Source organism: Perognathus longimembris, chromosome 2, assembly GCF_023159225.1.
Source record: "Perognathus longimembris pacificus isolate PPM17 chromosome 2, ASM2315922v1, whole genome shotgun sequence".
In the NCBI taxonomy this organism is placed as follows: domain Eukaryota; kingdom Metazoa; phylum Chordata; class Mammalia; order Rodentia; family Heteromyidae; genus Perognathus; species Perognathus longimembris.
Window position 1 is genome coordinate 115,392,675 of NC_063162.1, and position 22,234 is coordinate 115,414,908.

A 22,234-nucleotide genomic window follows, 5' to 3' on the forward strand; every position below is an offset into this window, starting at 1 on the left:
GAAAGGTCTGTGAGACCCTTACCTCCAATTAACTACTGGAAAACTAGAAGTGGTGCTATAGCTCAAAGTGGTAGAATACTATCCTTGAGCAAAAGAGCTCAGGGATAGCACCCTGGCCCTGAGTTTAAGCTTCAAGACAAAGAAAAGAAAAGATAAAAACAACTGATTATTTTACTCATCAGAATTAACTGATAGTGCTATTTCTTAAGCCACTTAAAATTAACTATAATCTCAGTAGGCTAACCTTGTATATATGGAGATATTTTTATAACTCTGAATTTTGTGGACAATATTTGTTAGGGAAAATAACATATTTAGTCACTTTTTTGTGAAAAGGTATCTAGGAGTATGACTGTAGCTTTGGTTGCCTCAATGCTTGCTTGTTAGCTGGGGTCTTTTTGATCTTAGACTTATGGCAAGGTTACTTGGAACGGAGTCCTGATTGTCTAGAAATAACTGTTCTCCTCTTCATAAGAACTGGGAGTCTCTAGGTACTTCTTTTGTGTGGAAGCCAAAATTATCTACCTCCTTAATGAAGGGGAAAAGTCTTTATACAAGCCAGATATAGGAGTTTAATAGACTAGTTCATATCTGAATGGATTTTATACCTTTTCTTACCTTAAGCAACGAAGTTTTTGACATTAATATATTTTATAGAATAATTTTACTCATCTATATGATATATATACTGATATAGGTCAGTAAAAATCATATGCTCTATGTATTAATATAATCTCTACATATTTATATATAACGTACAGAAACTCTTCTATTGGGGTAGCATTTTGAAAAGTTGGCTGAAAAGAAAAGAGGTGAGGTTTACCACCTCATTTCTACAGAGCTGTTTTCTACAAGTTTTCATTTCTTTCTGCAGAAGAAACAACTATTCTCATTGTTCTTGGAGTACCCCTAGTAGCAGACATGTAACAGAGCAATAACAAGCTCTTCAAAGTTTAGAAGGGCTTTTTAAAAATTAGAACAGTACTTAATAGCTGATTGCAAAGCCAATTAATACCGGGGCCTGGAGGGAGGTGACCTGTAGAAATGTAGTTATGACTGGCACTTAGAGAGGTGAGCATATTTGTCTTTCATTTTTCTTGACCTTGGTCAGGAAATTTAACTTTCCAACATGTAAAATGATTTTGTGTAGGGGATTTGGAATGAGAAGGTTTGTAGCTTTTAGACTGCCAAATGGTGATCTAAGGATGATCTAGGATCTGGTTTCTCATCCCGTAGAACAGACAAAGTGGAGAGAATGTTAACCATAGTTGGTCACTTCTAAAATAAAACTACAATAGAATGCCGTCTGAGAACATCTAGAAGGAAAAGTGTCTGTTTTGTGACCTTAGTTCCTATTTTATTAGCACAAACTTACAGAAGAGTCTAGGTTTCTTTTCTAAGCCACAAATTTACACTTCATATGAACTTATTCCTGTCTGAATCTAACAGAAGACCCTGAAGATTCAGTGTCATATATGTACACAGATGTTTTCAACTGCACATTCTACACAACGTTCTCTCTAAAAATTCAGTAAAATACAAACTCCATTATTTCACATATTTGGGAGTCCCGAGGAAATCTGAGACTGTTGATGGTGATATCCCTTCCGTATCTCAGAGCTCTTAATTTAATGTTGGCTTCATTTTAAATTGTAACCCTTAGATCAGACATAGACCACAGCTTGTAACCAGCTGTCTGCCAGGAAAGAAACACAAGCACCAGACACGGAAGCCCTTTATTTTTTCACTTTGGCACAGATCACACTTTAACAAAGTACACGTTTTACACTTTTTTTTTACTTTTATTGATAGTCTGTCTTGATTAGAAGATAAATTTCAGGAGAACAGGACTTTTGCCATTTTTTTTTCTTGTGTAGGAACTGTCCAGCCGTCATAAGTAATCATTGAGTGTAGCTTTATCAGGCTCGTCTCTGTAGTTTTGCAGGTGGAAGGAAGCTTAGCAGAGCGAGTTGAGCTTCAGAGACCAGGCTCTTTATGCAAATGACTATTGGAGCCTTGTTTCTGTCTTGAAAAAGTCCATTTTGTTCTTTTGTTCTTCATTTTTTGTAGACATAACTATCAGAAATTAATGGCTGACTTTCCAAAGCCTATGAAAATAATTGGGCAAAACAGAAATATAATGAATCATAGCAAATTGTCTGATTTTTGACACTTATTCTGAAACAAGAAAAATTTGTATCATTTGTACTGAACATCCCTCAACATCTGTTTAGGTGTGTTAGTAAATTTGCTTTAAAAGTGCTGTGGGGAAAACATCTCCAGAGAATTCCTGTGCGAGTAAAACTCAGTGGACTCCTCTTCTATGTAGAGAAATAATTTGAGGGCTGGGAATATGGCCTACTGGCAAGAGTGCTTGCCTCGTATACATGAAGCCCTGGATTCAATTCCTTAGCACCACATATATAGAAAATGGCCAGAAGTGGTGCTGTGGTTCAAGTGGCAGAGTGCTGCTAGACTTGAGCAAAAAGAACCCAGGGACAGTGCTCAGGCCTTGAGTTCAAGCCCCAGGACTGGCAAAAAAAAAAAAAAGAAAAAAAAGAGAAATAATTTGAAATGGTTATGACTTTATATTTGCCTGTTCTTCTTTGGCAGGAATTATGGCCATCTTGAAATAATATTTAATATAACCATCCCTTGTTCTCTTTGTTCCCTTTCTTACTCTGTTTTTAGCTTTGTAGGAGCTGTACCTGTAAGATCTACATTGAATTGGTTCCTTTCAACTTCTTTGTTATTAGTTCTTTCTCATGCACAATCTAACTTAAAGTTGGACACATAACAGAACCTAGAGGTCTCTACTGGAGAGAGGGGCAGAGATCCAGCATTGATGATTGTATGTGAAGTAAGTTGTAGTGCTCATTCTGTGCATTATTCACCCATGTTACAAAGCCTGGGACAGTAAGGATATGAATTTGTATAGACAATATGGAGGTAAGCATCTCATATGAACTCTTCTGATCTTTAAGTACTTAGTAAAGCTTTAAAATCTGTTTACAATCCACATAACCAGTCTGTCTGTCAATTTCTTTCATCCTACTGTGAATCCTTGTTTGGGGAGAACAGGTTTCTTTGAGATTCTCATTTGTATGGCCGCCTTGTTTATGAGCTTACTTCATGCTGGGTCCATGTTAGGCTATAATTCTAGTTTCTGACAAAAGCTTTAAGAAATGAATGATGGCATGCAAAGCACATGTTTTACCATCTTTCCATAATCTGAAATTTGAGTGGAAATAGAATAATGCAGTTTTAGTAATAGCATTAGGAGGTAGTCTTTCACCCACTGTGAGAGTAAAGCTTCTGATGACACCCTATAGGATGTTTCTTTGCTTCCTTTTAATATTCAGAGAAATGTATGGCTCTAGCATGTTTGTCAATAATATGATAATGAAAACAGATTTGTCTTGATCAGCATATCTAGGTTAAACACATTGTAGTCTGATCACCAGTCTACAGCAGCATTCCTGGTAATACTAGGAACTGGGCTGCTTGAAACATTTATGGAGGATCATTTAAGGATTTTATTTTTTTCATTCCAGCCTGCATTATTCAATCAGCATGTAATAGCATGTAATAGCAGCATGTAATAGCAGCATCTATAAACTTAGTATTGAATTGAATGTTGTGGCATAGCAGAAATAAGTGAAAATGGTGAGAGAGTGGGGGATGCAAACAAGGGGAATCGGTTATCAGTAATTTTAATACTATAATAGAGCAGCAAGCCATGTTGATGGACTGATAGAAAATGCACATACTTTAAATTTGGAAGGTCAGAGAGGACTTCTAAAAGAAAGCACAGCTAAGTTTAGATCTGAAGGTATGGTGGGAGTTGATGAGGTCTGGAGGCTATAAGATGAGATAGAAAGGACAACAACCTCCCAAGAGTCTGAGGGGTCATGAAGATTCAAGGAGAATGATGTCACATGGCTGGAGTTGTTGGTGTCTTAGGGATGGTTGGGAGGGCTTTGTGGAAAACCCTCCTCCAGGGTCTAATGTGCCAGTCCTCAGAAGGGCTGTTAAAACTCAGTTGAGAGGCCTTAAGAGGAAAAATGTCTTGATTAGATAAAGGCAAATTTTTTTTGCCAGTCTTGGCCCTTGAACTCAGGGCCTGAGCAATGTCTGTGGCTTCTTTTTCTGCTCAAGGCTAGCACTCTACCACTTGGGCCACATCACCACTTCTGGCTTTTTCTATATATGTGGTGCAAAGGAATTGAACCCAGGGCTTCATGAATATGAGGAAGCACTCTACCACTAGGCCATATTCCCAGTCTTAAAGGCAACTTTTTAAAGCTGATTTGAACAATGTTTTTCTCTTTTGTTCTTCTTATCACACGATGCTGCAAGTGAACAGTTTTTTTTGTTTTTTTTTTTTTTGCAACAATCAAGCTATATCTGATGTTTTAGCTTTCAGTGCCTGGAAACATTGGAATGTAAAGGGAAACCATGACCCACAGCCATGTACCAGGAACAAAGATCTAAAATTGAAGACAAAGGCAGAGGCAGGATGTTCTTATTTTGATTCCCCAAACAGAATTTACTGCATCAGGAGTTAAAGATGAGTGTTTGAGACCTGTGGCCAAGTTTCTCTAGTGTTCTGTTTTTAACAGTCATGCTCTTGAAGATGATGTCATGCTCACCTTTACAATTCTATGAGGTTTATTTTAGTTGTGCACATTGAATCAGTCAACTTTACATGAATGAAATTATGAATGTATTTAATACATCAGATGTGTGCATGTTTGTATATGTCTGTGTATACATACATAGGTATAATTTACTTGAAATGATAACAGTTTTTAGAAAGGGAAATGTGGGTCAATGGAGGTTGAATCCATTTGTGAAGGTAAGCATATTGTTAATGGGTAGGTGTTTGTTGTAATTCTCTAGAGCTACCTGTTTTACAGTAGTAGTAGGAGTATACCTTTTAGAGAGACTAATAAAGCCCCCCTGCCACCACTATGGTTAAGACTTAAAATGTCAACTTTAGGTAGATTTTTACATAAAGGAATATATGACTGGAGCTGGGAATGTGGCTTAGTGGTAGAGTGCTTGCCCTGAATGTACAAAGCCTTGAATTCTATTCATCAGCACCACATAAAGAGAAATAGCTGGAAGTGTCACTGTGGCTCTAATGGTAGAGTGGTAGCCTTGAGCAAAAAGAAGCCAGGGACAGTGCTCAGGCCCAGAGTCCAAGCCCCAGGACTGGCAAAAAAAAAATGTATGATTATTTTATCTTCCATTTCCTCTGATTGGCAAGATTAGAGATCAAGATGAAAAATTGCTGGAAATTTAAATCCAGATTTGAGAAACTTGTTTGTATTTTTAAAATCTTTTGTCACTTTATTCAATAATGGTATTTTTTAAAGCAATGATAATTTGAGGTTACTTTGTTAACTCAGAAATGTAAAATACATATAATTTCTTTGTTTCTTACTTTTCTCATGTAGTTATAATAGAGCATACTTTCAAGTATCTTGTGTTAAAGAATTAGAATACTTCTACGGTAGTGCCAGAATTTAGCAAGTATACATGATTAAAAAGTCTTTTGAGCTGAGTGTGGTGGCTTATGACTATAATCCCAGCTACTTGTAAAGTAGAAATTAGAATATTATAGTTCAGGGCCAGCCTAGGCAAAAAGTTAGCAAAACCTTGTTTTAAAGAATAAGCCATGGATAGTGGTCAGAACCTGTGATGGGAGACCGTGGTAGAAGAACTGTGGTCCAATGCCAGCCTCGGCAGAAGCAAAGACCTGCTCAGAACAACATCTAAAGCAAAATGAGCTGCAACATGTCTCGAGTTGGTAAAGTGGTTTACTAACAAATGTGAGAACTACTGAGTTCAACACTGCAGTCCACTGACTCCCCCCAAAATAATCGATATTATTGCTATTTCTTGTCATGAAGGGCCTTTTCTAGACATTACCCACATTTTGGAGAATCTTACCCCAAACCATAAAATAACATTTTTCTATGTGTAACTTTATATAAAAATTTTATTTTTATGATCAGAGTCTCCAAGTGCTGCACTAGAAAGAGTAATATGAAGCAGGAAATGAGACCACACAGAGTCAGAATTCTCCAGTCTTCTCTACCAGATGGTTGGAGGGAGGGCCAAACTGAATCCATAATCAGTTTTCATTGACTAGAAGATCTTGCACCTTTGTGTAGTGCTAGAATGGGCCATGCATTGTGTGATTCTCAGTTAAGCACTAGTAAGTACTGAATGGAAAGATCAGCTTGGGGGTCATGGAAACAAATAGAGGCTGAGCATGTTCATATAATTCCTGTAAGTGGCCTGGCTCACTTAGGGCCACTGCTAGAGTGAGGGCATTAAGGCCTTATTCAGGCGTAACAACAGTTTACTCAGTTTCTAGATTTGCCAGGGGTGCTGTGGGAGGGATGGTGGCACAGCTGACTGGGGCTGAATAGATTCTGAGAAAGTCTAAGTACTTGTGCTCTAATGGATAGAGTGGTAGCCTGGACTTTGTTGTTTGCTCAAATGAAGAAGTGCTACGTTGGAAGTTTCAATTCAACCGTAACCTAAATTTACCTATAGGTTATGTGTTCCTTTTTGGCTCTTTTCCTGGTTCTCAGGACTATTTACAGGGTCTCCATACCTGCCAACATACCTGCTTCTCAAAGAAAATCTTCTATACAGACTTTAGAAATGTTGTAGGTCACATAATACTTTTATCAGTGTTTTACTCTCATTGAGAAACTATGAACTCTTTTTGGCTTTCTTGTACTGAACAGGAGAAAATTTAACAAGTTAAAAATGCCATTAAGTTTTCAGAATAAAAAATTCTCTCTTGATTTTAACTCAGAGTTCTTAACTTTCATTGGACAGTGGAGTTTATCTCAGTGGCTCTGTGTGTGTGTGTGTGTGTGTGTGTGTGTGTGTGTGTGTGTGTGTGTGTGTGTGTATGAGGGAATGGGGGGTAATTGAATGAGAAAATCACTAATGGCTGTGTTGATTCGTTTTTAGAACTGAGTAGACTGAACTCTTTCTCTCTCTCTTTCACACACACACACACACACACACACACACACTCACACACATTTCCCACACAGTAAAGTTATAGCACATTATTCCAAAATTTCAAATGTATTAATATTGAATAGCAAGCTTGGTCAATATATGGAATATGCACTTCTTGAGAACAAGAAGGGTTCAAATAAAGCAAACTATTATCTGCTTTTAAAGCCAGATTTTATAGTCTAATAATATCCAACTAACTCATTCTTATGTTATTAAGTCTTCCAGAAACTCCCAGTTCCTAAATTAGCTTTTTCTACCTGAGGAAGGCATGTGGAACATAGTCACTACTATTGCTACCCGTGTGGCTAATGATCAGTTTTAGTTTCTGCAGAAGTTCCTAGCAATGTGTATTCATTGGAGAGAACCTTGTGTCCAGCTCATGCATATAAGAATGAGATTAGCAACATCATGGAAGCCAACTGTTGTCTCACTCACAGGTAGAACTGTCAGTGGCTGGATGAGAGGACTTGAACTATTTTGTACTGAGTGATTTAATTTCAATTGTAAGGAAGAGAGTCAGTATTTTTACCTAGTATGTGACAGAGCAAATTAAAGGTTGGTATGTGGCCAGCAGTGTAGTAGGATTATGAAAGGGAGAAAGACTTTTATAGTATACTATTTCTACCAGTACCATATTGGGCCCTCCTCATTGAAGTAAAGAATCTCATCAGTTATAATGATACATTATTGTAATTGTAATTGCAATGCCCTCTCATATTGTGTGGCTAAACATCTGTATGGATTTAATTTCCTAATATTGTTTCATTACTTTAGTCAATCCAATTGAATTAAAAAGGAATTTCCCAGAAATATTGTGTTATAAAAGGATTCTTAATCATAAACAAGTCAAATTATACAGAAAGAGACATATAAAATTATTTTTTCTATGTCAGTCTCTCAACTATAGTTTGATAACTACAGTTTTCCTAATTTCTTTTCTGTATAGGCAGTTTGTGGCTATTTCATGGCAGGTTAAGGCAATCACTTTTAATCAGGTAATCTATATTAGATTGAACCATACAATATTGCTGTGGTCACTGGTCAAACTTGTCAAATATTGAGTGTTTCATGTGGTTAGGATGTGCTGTTGGGGAAATTTATTTATTTATTTATTTATTTATTTATTTATTTATTTTGGCCAGTCGTGCACCTTGGACTCAGGGCCTGAGCACTGCCCCTGGCTTCTTTTTGCTCAAGGCTAGCACTCTGCCACTTGAGTCACAGCGCCACTTCTGGCCATTTTCTGTATTTGTGGTGCTGGGGAATCAAACCCAGGGCTTCATGTATATGAGGCAAGCGCTCTTGCCACTAGGCTATATCCCCAGCCCCTGTTGGGGAAATTTATTCTTAAAAGGACTTTGTAAGTGTAGCTCTACTCTTTGCCAGTAGATAAGTAAGTGAGGGGCAGACATGTTGATGGTAAGAGAAAAGGATGTAGTCTGTAATTCCCACACTGCACTTCAGCTTCAGGGTGCTGCAGAAATCAGAGAGGGGTAGAACAGGAGGAATACACAGTGGGATTGAATTTGTGCTCAGCCCTCAATAGAAAAAAAAACTCAGCTAAGAGAATATATAGGAAAAAAAACGTGCTGTTTCTGAAGTTTTTGTAACCTGTCCTATTACCTTTATATTTACATGACATATGGTGAAGAAAAATGTATCTCTAAATCCAGAATATGATTTAAATTTATATAATGCCCTGTTTATTCATATCTTGTGTTTGGCTTATCCATGTTTTCTCCTCCCTCACCTCCACCCCATAGACCACAGTTGACTCTTTGGAGATATATGTGTGTAAACTATAAAAAGAAAATGTGAAATACATGATACAATCTTACTTTTTATTAGCCTAGGGTTCCACATGTATATGTTTGTGTGAATTTACAATATTAGATCTTGTTAAGGGGAAGGACCCGAATTGAGTAGAACCTCATGGTCTATAATTGTTCCCTGAGTATGTAGGTCAGCATGCCTTATAGAACATGGACAACTATCTAGGAGATGCCTTAAAAATCTTAGAATTTTTCTTTGGGTCTGGCTCACTTCACTTAGTATAATTTTTTCCAAGTCCTTCCATTTCCTTATTAATGGGGCAATGTCATTCTTTCTGACAGAGGCCTAAAATTCCACATTTTCCTGATCCATTCGTCTACTGTGGGGCATCTGGGTTGGTTCCAGATTCTTGCTATGACAAATTGTGCTGCAATGAACATTGTTGTGCTGGTGGCTATAGTGTGTTCTTGTTTGCGGTCTTTTGGGTAGATACCCAAAAGGGGGGCTGCTGGGTCATAGGGGAGCTCTATGTTTAGCCTTCTGAGGAATCTCCGTACTGCTTTCCAGAGTGGCTGAACCAGTTTACATTCCCACCATCCATGAAGTAGGGTTCCCTTTTGGCCACATCCCCTCCAACATTATTATTGTCAGTTTTCTTGATAAAGGACATTCTTACTGGGGTGAGGTGGTCTCAATGTTGTTTTGATTTGCATTTCTTTTATGGCCAGTGATGTAGAGCACTTTTTCATATGTCTCTTGGCCATTCTCATTTCCTCATCAGAGAAGTCTCTTTGTAAGTCTTTAGCCCACTTGTTGAGGAGGCTGTTGGTTCTTTGCGGTTTTTGTTTTGGAGGAATGTAATGTTTTTAGTTCTGCATATATTTTAGATATGAGGCCTTTGTCCGTTGTATGGCCGGTAAAGATCTTTTCCCAATCTGTGGGCTTTCTGTTTATCTTGCAAGCTATGTCCCTTGCCCTGCAGAAGCTCTGCAGTTTGATACAGTCCCATTTGTCCAACCTTTCTTCGATTTGTAGCATTTCTGGGTCTTTGTTAAGGAAGTTCCATCCTGTGCCAAGGAGCTCAAGTGTTTCTCCTACTCCTTCTTTTAGTGTTTTCAGGCTGTTTTAATTTTAAGGTCTTTGATCCATTTTGAATTGATTTTGGTGCAAAGGCAATTGATTTTGTTAAAGAGGCTATCTTTCTTCCATCCTATTTTCTTAGCTCCTTTATCAAAGATTAAGTAGGCGTAGTTCTGTGGGTTCATTTCTGGGTCTTCAATTCTGTTCCATTGGTCTTCAGGCCTGTTCTGGTGCCAATACCAAGCTGTTTTTATTACTATAGCTTTATAATACAGCTTGAAGATGGGTATTGTAATTCCTCCAGCACTATTCTTTCTGCTTAGGCTTGTTTTTGCTCCTGGGGGTTTTTCATTGTTCCATATGAATTTCTGGATTGCTTCTCTATTTCATTAAAAAATGGTGTTGGGATATTAATGGGTATTGCATTGAATTTATAGATGGCCTTTGGCAATATTGTCATTTTGACTATATTAATCCTCCCAATCCAGGAGCATGGGAGGTTTTTCCATTTCCTTAGTTCTGCCTTAATTTCGTTTTTCATGTTTTTAAAGTTCTCATCATAGAGGTCTTCCAGTTCTTTGGGTAAGGTTATTCCTAAGTATTTTATGATTTTTGAGGCTATTGCAAAAGGAGTTGCTTTCCTGATTACAGCCATGGTCTTTAGGTCATTAGCATATAGAAAGGCCGCTGATTTTATTTTATATCCTGCTACTTTGCCAAAGTTTTGCATCAGCTGTAGTAGCTTGGGAGTAGAATCAATGGGGTTAATTTGGTATAGGATCATGTCATCTGCCAAGAGAGAAAGTTTAACTTCACCTTTTCCCATTTGGATCCCCTTTATGTTTTCTTCTTGCCTAATTGCTCTGGCTAAGAAAGTGAGCCAGACCCAAAGAAACATGGACTCTATGTTCTCCCTCATAGGGAATAATTAGCACAGGTTTAGGCTAGTAACAGCCGAGGATCAAAAGAGCCTAATAGCTATGCCCTTATGAATGCATAAGATAATGCTAAGTGAAATGAACTCCGTGTTATGGAAACGACTGTTATATCACTGTTGTAATTATTTTCAACATGCCATGTGAAACCGTAGCTTCTATTGTTAATGATCCTCTTGTATCCCCTTCCTGTGGTTGTACCCATATTGTCACTGTATCTTATCTGAGTACATTGGAAACTGTTTATACTGGTATTAGAACTAGGAAAGTGAAAGGGAATATCAAAATAGAGAGACAAAGGATCAAAAGACAAATGACTACAAAAGCAATACTTGTAAAACCACTTGGTGTAAACCAACTGAACAACTCATGGGGGGAGAGGGAAAGGGGGAGGGGAAGGGGAATGAGGGAGGAGGTAACAAACAGTACAAGAAATGTACCCAAGGCCTAACGTATGAAAATGTAACCTTTCCGTACATCACTTTAACAATAAATAAGAAAAGAACCCACCTTAGAATATTCTTCTACTGAACTGAAGAAGTTGACATCTGTTTTGTGTATAGCTTTCTATCCTTAGGTTTTATGGATAATAACTCTTGCCTGGAAAAAAATCCAGCAACAGTGTCCATGTAACAGTGTCCAGTGTCCATGTCCATGTAACATTCCACTGTAAATGGCACAGTATTAAGGAAATGTGCACTATTTCTTTCTAGATGCTGAAAAATTAAGAGACAATGAGTTGTGTTTATTTGTGAGCACCTTTCCTTTCCTAGTATAATGTCAATTAGGAGCATAGGAAATAATCTCAAATATTAGATAAGAGTTCTTTTATTTTTATGAACATTTTTTTCTTAGTCACTACTAAGAACTATAAAATGTGCCTATTCGGATTTTCTGGATTAACTCAACTTTTAATCGTGATGGAATTGGATTTTAGATGAAATGAAATTCACCACTTCCAAGTGAGAGTGGAAACAGATGCTTATTCTGCAAATGGGAGGCTAGTGTGTGAATGTGGCTGAGTGTATCTGAAACTTGCTTCCAACCTAAGAAGGGCTTCCGGTGTCTGTCTATCCTACAGGTATAGACCATTATCATTATTATGACCATTATCATTTCTTTTTTTTTTGGCCAGTCCTGGGCCTTGGACTCAGGGCCTGAGCACAGTCCCTGGCTTCTTCCCGCTCAAGGTTAGCACTCTGCCACCTGAGCCACAGTGGCCCTTCTGGCCCTTTTCCATATATGTGGTGCTGGGGAATCGAACCCAGAGCTTCGTGTGTAGGAGGCAAGCGCTCTTGCCATTAGGCCATGTTCCCAGCCCGACCATTATCATTTCTATCTTATCTATTGTTGCGATTCTTACCCTCAACTCTCAATTGCAAATCATTTTTTGGGAGTGGAATGGGAAAGAGAGTGTAGTAGTAGGGTTTGAACTCAGTTTCTCCAGTCCTTTTTACTTTATTTTTCAGGTAGGATCTTGTTTTTGTTTTTTTGTTTGTTTGTTTGTTTTTTACCTAGGCTAGTTCCCTATCATGGTCATCTGACTTCTGCCTCCCATGAAGTTGGGATTATAGGTGTGAGTCTCTCTTCCTGAGCCCAGTCTTTTATGTAATGTACAGTTGTACTGCTCTAAATCTTTTTGGCAAAATGAGTTTGAAATGTTGCCATGTATTTACCTAAAAATTGGGGGAAAGCAAATATGTTGGAATTACCAAAGTGGATGTGGCAGGATTTGATTTATATACACATGATAAGAAGGTAACATGTGGTATATTTATGATAGTGTCAGCATTATATCTAGTATTGTTTTGACAGTGTCATTGAGAGGGACAAACTAATTGCTGGGCTGACTTGGCACCCAGAGACTCACTTGCCGCCATGACAGCAGGAGCGGTAGTATCTGGCACCTTGCTGTGACCAGTGGCTGTTGCATTGGCAGCCTCTGGGTTGATCGTGTCTGTCACTTACCCCAATGTTGGTAGATTATAGGCTGTTTTCCACCCTTGAGTGCTGCTTTTCTGCCATCACCTTAGAATTAGTGGCTCTGTCTTTTTCCAATTATGAATTCATTATGTTAATTCAAAAAGGAGGCTTGCTTTTAAATTCAGACATTGATACTTATTTAACTGCCTGTGTGTGTAAGGAGTTAATATAAATGTGTTCTGAAATACATTATCTGTAGTAATTGGAACTTATTAGAATGAAAAGTGGAGCCTTGGTGATTTCACCTAGAATTGGTTCAAAATATATTTTTTGAAATGACATGACTTTTTCCCCAAGATGAACGATGGCAAGGTTTTGTTATTGAAATAATAGGAAAAACACAGTGGGATATAATATATTACTTGGAGAAATGAGAAACAATTTAGGTGTAAGTGGTGAGAGAAGAGAGGCAGTAACAGTGGGAAATGGAACAGGAAAACCTCAAGGCCAAGCATCCCAAGGGTCTGGTCTGAGGTTCTTATTAAAGTAGCAGCATCAGTGTCTTTTTGCAGTTGCTGTCCATAAGATGGATCATCATTGAATTTGACAGTGTTAAGAGAATAACTTCAAAGATGAAATTTGACAAGATTACAAATAAGGTTGTATAATATGTTCCTAAAATTTGTCTCACAAACCCACATTTGTTTCTTACAAAGCACTATTCAATATGTTCTTAATTCATTTCCCTGGTCAATGTTTCTGCATAGGATAGGTGCCTCATCTGCCTGTCATTTGAAATGAATTGAAATAAAGATATTTGAGGAAAGTCAACCTCAGAATCATAGCATAAAATTGAATAGCCCTTTAAAAAGGTACACATGTGAATCTGTCCTTCAGATTAATATCAGAGTAGTAGCTATTTTATAAGGCTGTAGTTATTTAAGACTGATGGGCTAGTCCAATAATTAGAATGAAGAAGGATATAAATTTTTAGAGTAAACAATACTAAAGTCTATTGTAGGTGTGCAGTGGTTGTTTCTTCTAAGTTAATGCACTATGATGTTCTTGCCATTTTTGTAATTATTTTCACACATGTGTATGATGTAATTTTGTAAACTCTTTACTGTAAGATTTTCACTGTGCAGAACTCATTCTTGGCAAACACATGTGAGGTGAAAAGACCTTTCTTCAGTTGAAAATTTATATTTCTCTAGTTTTGGAATAGATAAGTGAGTTTAGTGATTCAGTTTCAGTGGTAGAGACATCCTCCATGTTGTCCTTTAGCATTAAAAAAAAACCCAACACACCAATTATCTGCTAGTACAATCTACTACTTTTTACTAGTTGTAGGGTCATGAATGTTTATCATGGTTTCGTGATATTGTATATTGTTTTGAAGCAGATATGGCTGGGGAGACGGGAAATCTATAGCATTGCTAAGTAAGATATCCTAGTCTTCGAGTTTATAGTACTACTTAAGAGTTTGCATGATTTATCTTTGCCTTCTGTAGATACTGTGTGGTGATTGCATATCAGCAACACAATATTTAAGTGAAATGTTAAGTAACATTGATTTATCTTTTAAAATATACTTAAACATGGTTACATAGCTCCATTTTTAGAAAGTATTATTTTGAAGAGCAGTTTTAGGTTCACTGTAAAACTTATCAGAAAATATGAGTTCCTTTGAACCCTGCAGTACAACATAAAAGCACAACATTTAGAAGCATCAATCATCCCCAGCAGAGTAGTACATTTGTTGCTATCATTGAACAATCATGTATATTAATTTATATTCTGCATTAGCACAAAGGTTTTGATTATTTTAAAGGATAGATTACTCAGTTTCTAAACTGTCTTTTTCCCATAATTTCCCCCCTTTTTTTCAGGGTTCTATTATCCTTGTCTTATATGGTACTAGAAAGATATAAGTCTAAATGTGACAACCAAATTTGATGATTAATCTGTTTGACTATTTTATCTTATTCCAACTTCAACAATTTGTTATACTTGAGATAATCCAAAAGAAGGAAAAAGTTAACCACCTGTTTTATTCTTTTATAACATTTATAAAAGCTAAAATCTTAATGTAATTTTTTGGAGGGGCGTGGGGTTTATTGTTGGTTTCCTAAACAAAGGAAGAAGTTTATATGGGGAAAGGGATGGGATTTAAGAGGAAGTACTAGATTTTCTTTGTCTAGGTCTTCAAATTCCTATCACTGTTAGATTGCTTTGTTTTGTTTTTTGGACAAGTATATATGCAATGATTCTGTTGAAACTGAGTGTCTTTAGCTTGAATTTGGAGGCCGGTCCTCGTGCAGAGTTAGAGAAAGGTAGGTCTGAGCTGAGTAAGAGCTGCCAGGTGACTATGGGCCCTGCTTATTCTAGAACAGGACTAGCCCCTTACCCCATCCCTGGAGAACACACGTGATTGACATCCAGTGATTTTTGAGTCTCTACTGTGTATCAGTAGATCTAGCCACCAGGAAACAACAATGGAAGAGGAAACTCTTGTTCCTAGAGATGAACCGATTTGGAAGACAGTAATAGTGCCTTCTAATTCTTGACTCAAATTCTTAAAAGCCATAGATTGAACAAGGAGAACAAATGCGAGCACATGCAAATTATATCCCTACAGCTTCAGCATCATTAGATAACAGGATCATTATTAATAAGACTGTGGCTGCAGAAAGAAATCTTGGGAAGGCTTAAGATCAAAGTCAGAAACTGAAAGAAAAAAGTGCAAATGAAGGAGATGGGAAAATTCAATTCAGAAGGAGAAAACAAGAGTCAATGTAGTTTACAGAGCTGGCTATGGCAAAGGAGTTGGAAGTAATGTTTTCCTAGGGCTACCATTCCCAGTCCCTAGGAAACAGAATTTCTAGGGGAGAATATCTTAGTAACTGGTAGAAAATCAGCAAAGATTTAGGAGAGCCCAGCTGTTTTATGAAGCAACAAGATCCAACTGACATTTATAAAACTCTCCATGGAACCTTAGCAGAATACCATGGATCATGTACTAAGATTCTAAGGACACAGGCCTCATTTTAAAAAAACACCACAGCATTTTAAAAGATTTGAAATCATATGTTCTCTGAAAATAATAAAAGCTAGCTAGATATTACTGACAAATGACAGATGAAATAACTGAGAAAGTTTAATCTAAGTGCAAATCCTTGGTCCTCCACCAAGGATACTGAATTGTTTAGGATATTGGACTAGAACATGGGAAAAATAGTTACCTTCCTTCTGACAATGTATCCAAATGATAATTCAATCCATTAATTTAGCATTGCCTGTGATAAAGTGTTTCTCTCCACTTTATTTTACAGCTTCTCTACTCAAAGGACTAAAACATGCTAACATAGTGTTGCTTCATGATATCATCCACACCAAGGAGACACTGACACTTGTCTTTGAATATGTGGTAAGTTAAGTAAAAATTTAAGCTTCTACAACTTGAATAATAATCTCACAGTTTTATCATGGAGATTTATTTTTAGATTGTTACACAGAAATGAATGTTTTATCTAAGTGCATGAGATATCATTTTGCATAAGATAGTGGTCCTTTAAGGTGTTTCTAGTATAGGTCTTATAAGAAAATCCAGGAAAACTGTGAAGATGAATTTTTTTATATGTATTATCTATTTATAGTCTATGTGTTTAGCAAACATTGTCATTTTTATACTTACAGAACATGATTAAACAACATGAGGATCACTATCAAAAGAAGTTCAAAGACAATAAAAATCTGTCCCCAATACTTTGGACTTGTAACTGTTTTTCACAAACATATCCTTATGAAATTTTCTTTTTTGGAAGAAAGCCTGAAACTTACAATTTAGGTTTCAAAGTTTTCTCTTTCAAGTGGTATTTCAGCTATTAATTAAGGCTTCCAATTTGCACAGCACACAATGTAACGATCTTATTGTGTTGGGAGTGTTGCTGCTAGAAGGCTTGGACATGAACTCTTAATTAATCTTTCTTCATTTCCTTAAGAAAAACATATGGTGTTTGTGTAGCAGCACAGCATTTAACTGTGGAATCATGGAACGTAACCATGATAATTAACATTCCAATTTTCACAGATGGATCTGAGAGCATGTAATTTATAGGATACAAATGACATCAGCACAGACTTTTATTGAGAAGAATAGCTATTGGTGTTGTGAATATATTAAGGACCCATTTTGTAATTACCACATTTTGGTTTTTTTTAAAGCCCATGATACAGATTCCATTTCCCTTAAAAAGTATAAGTGAGTGAATATTTGCAACATTTTTATCTTGCTAATGTCTGCCAGTATCTATTTTTCATTTGAAAATTGTTGTCTCATGAAAAAGCCATTCATCTTGTCTATTTACATATAAATGATAGATACATTTAAATAATATGGTAATGTGGCTAAAAGGACAGCTAGAGCTAAGCAGTTGCATATATTACATGGTACCAAGAATGAATGCAGATTCACACATCAATGCAAATATAATTGCTTTTGTTTAATCCATGATTTGGAGTCAATAGTATATTTAGCTGATTTATACTTAGAACTTTGGATTCAGATTTTCCAGTAGGTCTTATTTACATATTCTGTGGAAATCTAGGTTTTTTCTAACTGCACTAACACTTTTATAATGTTTTACAGAAAAGGTACTTCAAAAATGGCCTTGTTTCTTCCCTCTAATTAGATAATTCAGCTGACAATAATAAAAACAGTTTGGGCACCCAAATCATCATTAACATTGGTTGAGAAACTAACATCCATAGTGTGAAAATACATTCTCAAAAATCTTAAAGGAAAATTAAATATTTTTGTTAGGCCAAAAATGGTGATGATAAGTTGAATATTGTTTGTTGGTTTTATGTTTGATGGAATTATCGAAAGAAAAAAAAGAGAAAGCAAGTCATTTTCCTGTAATATTTGCTGATTAGGACTGATTTTTAAACATAATCATTTTGCTTTCATGGGAGTAAAGTTTTCCCTGGTCCCAACTCTTGTGAAGATATATTAGGTCTTTTAAAATCAACCACATGATAGCATGGGCATATGTGGTACTGTAACCGTAATATTTCCTTCCTTCTCTGAGGAGGTCAGACACATATAGATATAGGTATATAGATAGAGATAGAGATATAGTTGTAGATAGATAATTGTTTTAGAAAATGAAGCAAGCTGTGTTGGTCATGTTTTATGATTACCCCACCTCTTCTTTATTTCCCTTCTCAGCCTCTTTTTCCTTTACTTCCTTCCATTTCATGCCTCTTTTAGTTTTCTTATTCTCTGTACCACTATCATTTTACTATGTCTGATGAAGCATTTTGGCTGCTACATCTATAGTTTGTTTGGTCTAAGTGAAAAGATGTTCCAGTGTTGGAAAAGGCATGAGCTTTGGGCTCCAGAACATCTGGATAATTTTGCCACTTAGGGTAAGGAAGATGTAGACTATTAGCTTCTGTGGCAATTGCTCGGTATCAAAATAATTTCACTGTAATTTGTCAGAAGTTTGTTGTTTTTTAAAAAATTTTCCTGCACTGTTTTTAAATTGCTTATTATTTGTAAATAAACAGATACCTCAAGGTAAATTTAGATTAGGTTACTTAACTAGATTAATTGGATTGCTTCTCTCACAGTATCTTGGAAGAAATAAACTCCACCCTTTTCCTGCAGGTTTTATACCAGTGGGGTGATAGTAATTGTGTAGCATGAAATTCTTGGGAATTAGAGCAGATATTAGTTGGGGGGCAAAGGGTAGGAATCAAGTGGGAGCTGTGAGCTTGGCATGATGAGTTAGTAATACAGAAAATGAGCTGAGAGAATGTTTAAGAAAAGCATGGCCACAATACTGAAAACTAGCACATTTGCTTGTTGAGTTTTGGGTTGGGCACTATGCTGAGTGCTTTGCATTACTTGTCAATTTCCATGTTCTTGATGGAAGTATGGATCTATGGCTATCACTACGTTGTATGGGAGAAACCAAAGAATGAGGAGATTGATGAGCATGTCCCAACTTCTGTAGTATAGAAGACAGACTCAGGCCTGTCTTCCTCTGAATCCCAACTGGAATATATTTTGTTTTTGTTTTTGCAGTTTTACTTTAATGGGTAAAAAAGGGAAAGGTTTTTTGTCATTTTTTTCTACAACCCTGTACTTTAGACCATTTACCACTTACGTTTGAAACATAATTAAAAAGCTATAGATTGTAAACAATTTTTGCCAAATGGTTAAAAGCCTAACCAGTTAAACATTTTTTTTGTTTTATAAATTTAAGCATGTAATGCTTTATTATTCACAAATGCACATGTAACTACTAGTAGTCATGTAACAATGGAAAATTTTAATCATGCATTAGAATTAATGTTTCATAACCAGTGATGAATCTGCCAATATTGCTTGTGATTTCAACTCACTGCACTTTTTAAAAATTTTTTTGGAGGGGGGGACATTATCCTATATGGCCAAGCTTTAATTTGTTTTTATTAAACTTTTTTCTTTATTGTCAAATTGTTGTACAGAGAGGTTACAGATTCATATTTAAGGCAAGTGAGTACATTTCTTGTTGAACTTGTTACCTCTTCCCTCATTTTTCCTCCAATTCTCCCCTCCCCCTTGACCTCTCCCCCCAAGAGTTGTGCAGTTGATTTACACCAAATGGTTTTGTAAGTATTGCTTTTGGAACGTTTGTTTTGTCCTTTGTCTCTCAATTTTGATATTCCCTTTCCCTTCCCCAGTTCTAATACCCATATAAACAGTATCCAGGGCATTCAAATGAGATATAGTGGTAGCAGGGGTACAACCACAGGAAGGGAATACAAGAGAAACAAAACTAAACAATCAAACAAACAAACAGACAAGAAAAAAAAAGTACCGTTTCACATGGCATGTTGAAAATAATTACAACAGTGATATAACTCTTCCTTCTGAAATGTGAAGTTCATTTCACTTGGCATCATCTTATGTGATCATATGGGTGTAGCTATTGGGGTATTTTGATCTTCTACCATGAATAGCCTTTACATGTACTAGCTATTCCCTATGAGGGATACCATAGGGTTTATGTTTCTTTGGGTCTGGCTTACTTCACTTAGTATGATTTTTTTTCCAATCCTTCCATTTCCTTACGAATGGGGCAGTGTCATTCCTTCTGATGGAGGCAGAGAATTCCATTGGGTATATGTACCACATTTTCCTGATACACTCGTCTACTGAGGGGAATCTAGGTTGGTTCCATGTTTTAGCAATGACAAGTTGTGCTACAATGAACATAGTTGTGTTGGTGGCTTTAGTGTGGTCTTGCTTGTAGTCTTGGGTAGATACCCCAAAGTGGGGCTGTTGGGTCGTATGTTTGGCCTTCTTAGGAACGACCACACTGCTTTCCAGAGGGGTTGAACAAGTTTGCATTCCCACCAGCAATATAGTAGGGCTCCCTTTTGGCCACATCCTCTCCAGAATTTGTTCTTATTGGATTTTCTGATGATGGACATTATTACTGGGGTGAGGTGGAATCTCAATGTTGTTTTGATTTACATTTCTTTTATGGCCAGTGATGTAGAGCACTTTTCCATGTGACTCTTGGCCATTCTCATTTCTTCTTCAGAGAAGTTTCTTTTTAGGTCTTTAGCCCATTTGTTGAGAGGGCTGTTGTTAGTTCTTTGATTATTTGTTTTGGAGGAACTCAATTTTTTGAATTCTGTGTCTATTTTAGATATGAGGCCTTTGTCCGTTGTATGGCTGGTAAATATCTTTTCCCAATCTGTGGGCTTTCTGTTTATCTTGGAAGCTATGTCCTTTGCCCAGCAGAAGCGCTGCAGTTTGATACAATCCCACTTGTCCAACCTTTCTTTGGTTTGTTGTATTTCTGGGCCTTTGTTGAGGAAGTTTCTTCCAGTGCCTAGGAGTCCTAGAGTTTCTCCTATTCCTTCTTGTGATGTTTTCAGGGTGTCTGATTTTATTTCTAGGTCTTTGATCCATTTGGAATTGATTTTGTTTCTGGGTGATAAATAGGGATCTAGTTTTAAGTTTGTTACAGGTGTTGACCCAGTTTTGCCAGCACCATTTGTTGAAGAGGCTGTCTTTGTTCCAACCTATATTTTTAGCTCATTTGTCAAGGATTAGGTAGCCATAGCTCTGTGGGTTCATTTCTGTGTCTTCAGTTCTGTTCCTTTGGTCCTTGAGTCTGTTCTTGTGCCAGTACCAAGCTGATTTTCATTACTGTCGTTTTGTAATACAGCTTAAAGTTTGATATTGATATTCCTGCACTGTTCTTTCTACTTAGGCTTGTTTTTGCTGCTTGGCATTTTTTATTGTTCCATATGAATTTCTGGATTGCTTCCTGTATTTCATTGAAGAATGGTGTTGTGATATTGATGGATATTGCATTGATTTGTAGATAGCTTTTTGGTAATATTGCTATTTTCATGATGTTAATCCTCCCAATCCAGGAGCATAGGAGGTTTTTCCATTTCTTGAGTTCTGCCTTAATTTCCTTTTTCAGGTTTTTAAATTTCTCGTCATAGAGTTCTTTCACTTCATTGGTTAAGGTTATACCTAGGTATTTTATGCTTTTTGATGCTGTTGCAAAAGGAGTTGCTTTCCTGATTTTGGCCTTGGTCTTCGGGTCATTAGCATATAGAAAGGCCATTGATTTTTGAGGGTTTATTTTATATCCTGCTACTTTGCCAAAGTTTTGGATCAGCTCTAGTAGCTTGGGAGTAGAGTCCATGGGGTTCTTTACATATAGGATTATGTCATCTGCAAAGAGAGAAAGTTTAACTTCATCTTTTCTTATTTGGATCCCCTTTATGTTTTCTTCTTGCCTAATTTCTCTGGCTAGGAATTTTAGTACTATGTTGAAGAGGAGAGCAGAGAGTGGACATCCTTGTCTTGCTTCTGGTTTTAAATGGAATGGCTTTAGCTTTTCACTGTTTAGTATTGTACTCACTGTTGGTTTGTCATAGACATTCTTTATTATATTCAGGAATGTTCTCTGGAATCCCAGTTTTCCCAAGGCTTTTATCATAAATGGGTGCCGCATTTTATCGAATGCCTTTTCTACATCAAGGGATGTAGCCATGTGATTCTTTACCTTGCTCCAGTTGATGTGGTGGATTACATTAATTGATTTGCGTATATTGAACCAACTTTGCATCCTTGGAATGAATCCAGTTTGATCATAATGTATGGAGTTTTTTGATGACTTGTTAAAGTCGGGTGGCCAGAATTTTCTTGAGGAGCTTTGCATCGATGTTTATCAAGGAGATTGGTCTATATTTCTTTCCTTGATGTGTCCCTGTCTGGTTTTGGGATTAGTGTTATGCTAGTATTGTAGAATGTGTTTGGTAGTGAGCTTTACTGTCTATTTCATTGAAGAGTTTGATGAGTGTTGGTGTGAGATCTGTTTTGAAAGCCCTGTACAATTCCACTGTGAATCCATCTGGACCTGGGCTTTTCTTGGAAGGGAGATCTTATT

The 22,234-nt window shown here is 36.8% G+C and overlaps 1 protein-coding gene across 5 annotated transcripts in view; it reads left to right on the forward strand.

Moving 5' to 3' along the window:
- Positions 1 to 22,234, forward strand: part of Cdk14 (cyclin dependent kinase 14) — a 511,316-nt gene that overhangs the window by 178,434 nt on the left and 310,648 nt on the right. For all 5 annotated transcript variants that reach the window (XM_048339985.1, XM_048339984.1, XM_048339983.1 and 2 more), the window contains one exon: positions 16,097 to 16,191. In XM_048339985.1, the coding sequence (XP_048195942.1) occupies positions 16,097 to 16,191 (95 nt within the window). The remainder of the gene's footprint in view (positions 1 to 16,096; positions 16,192 to 22,234) is intronic.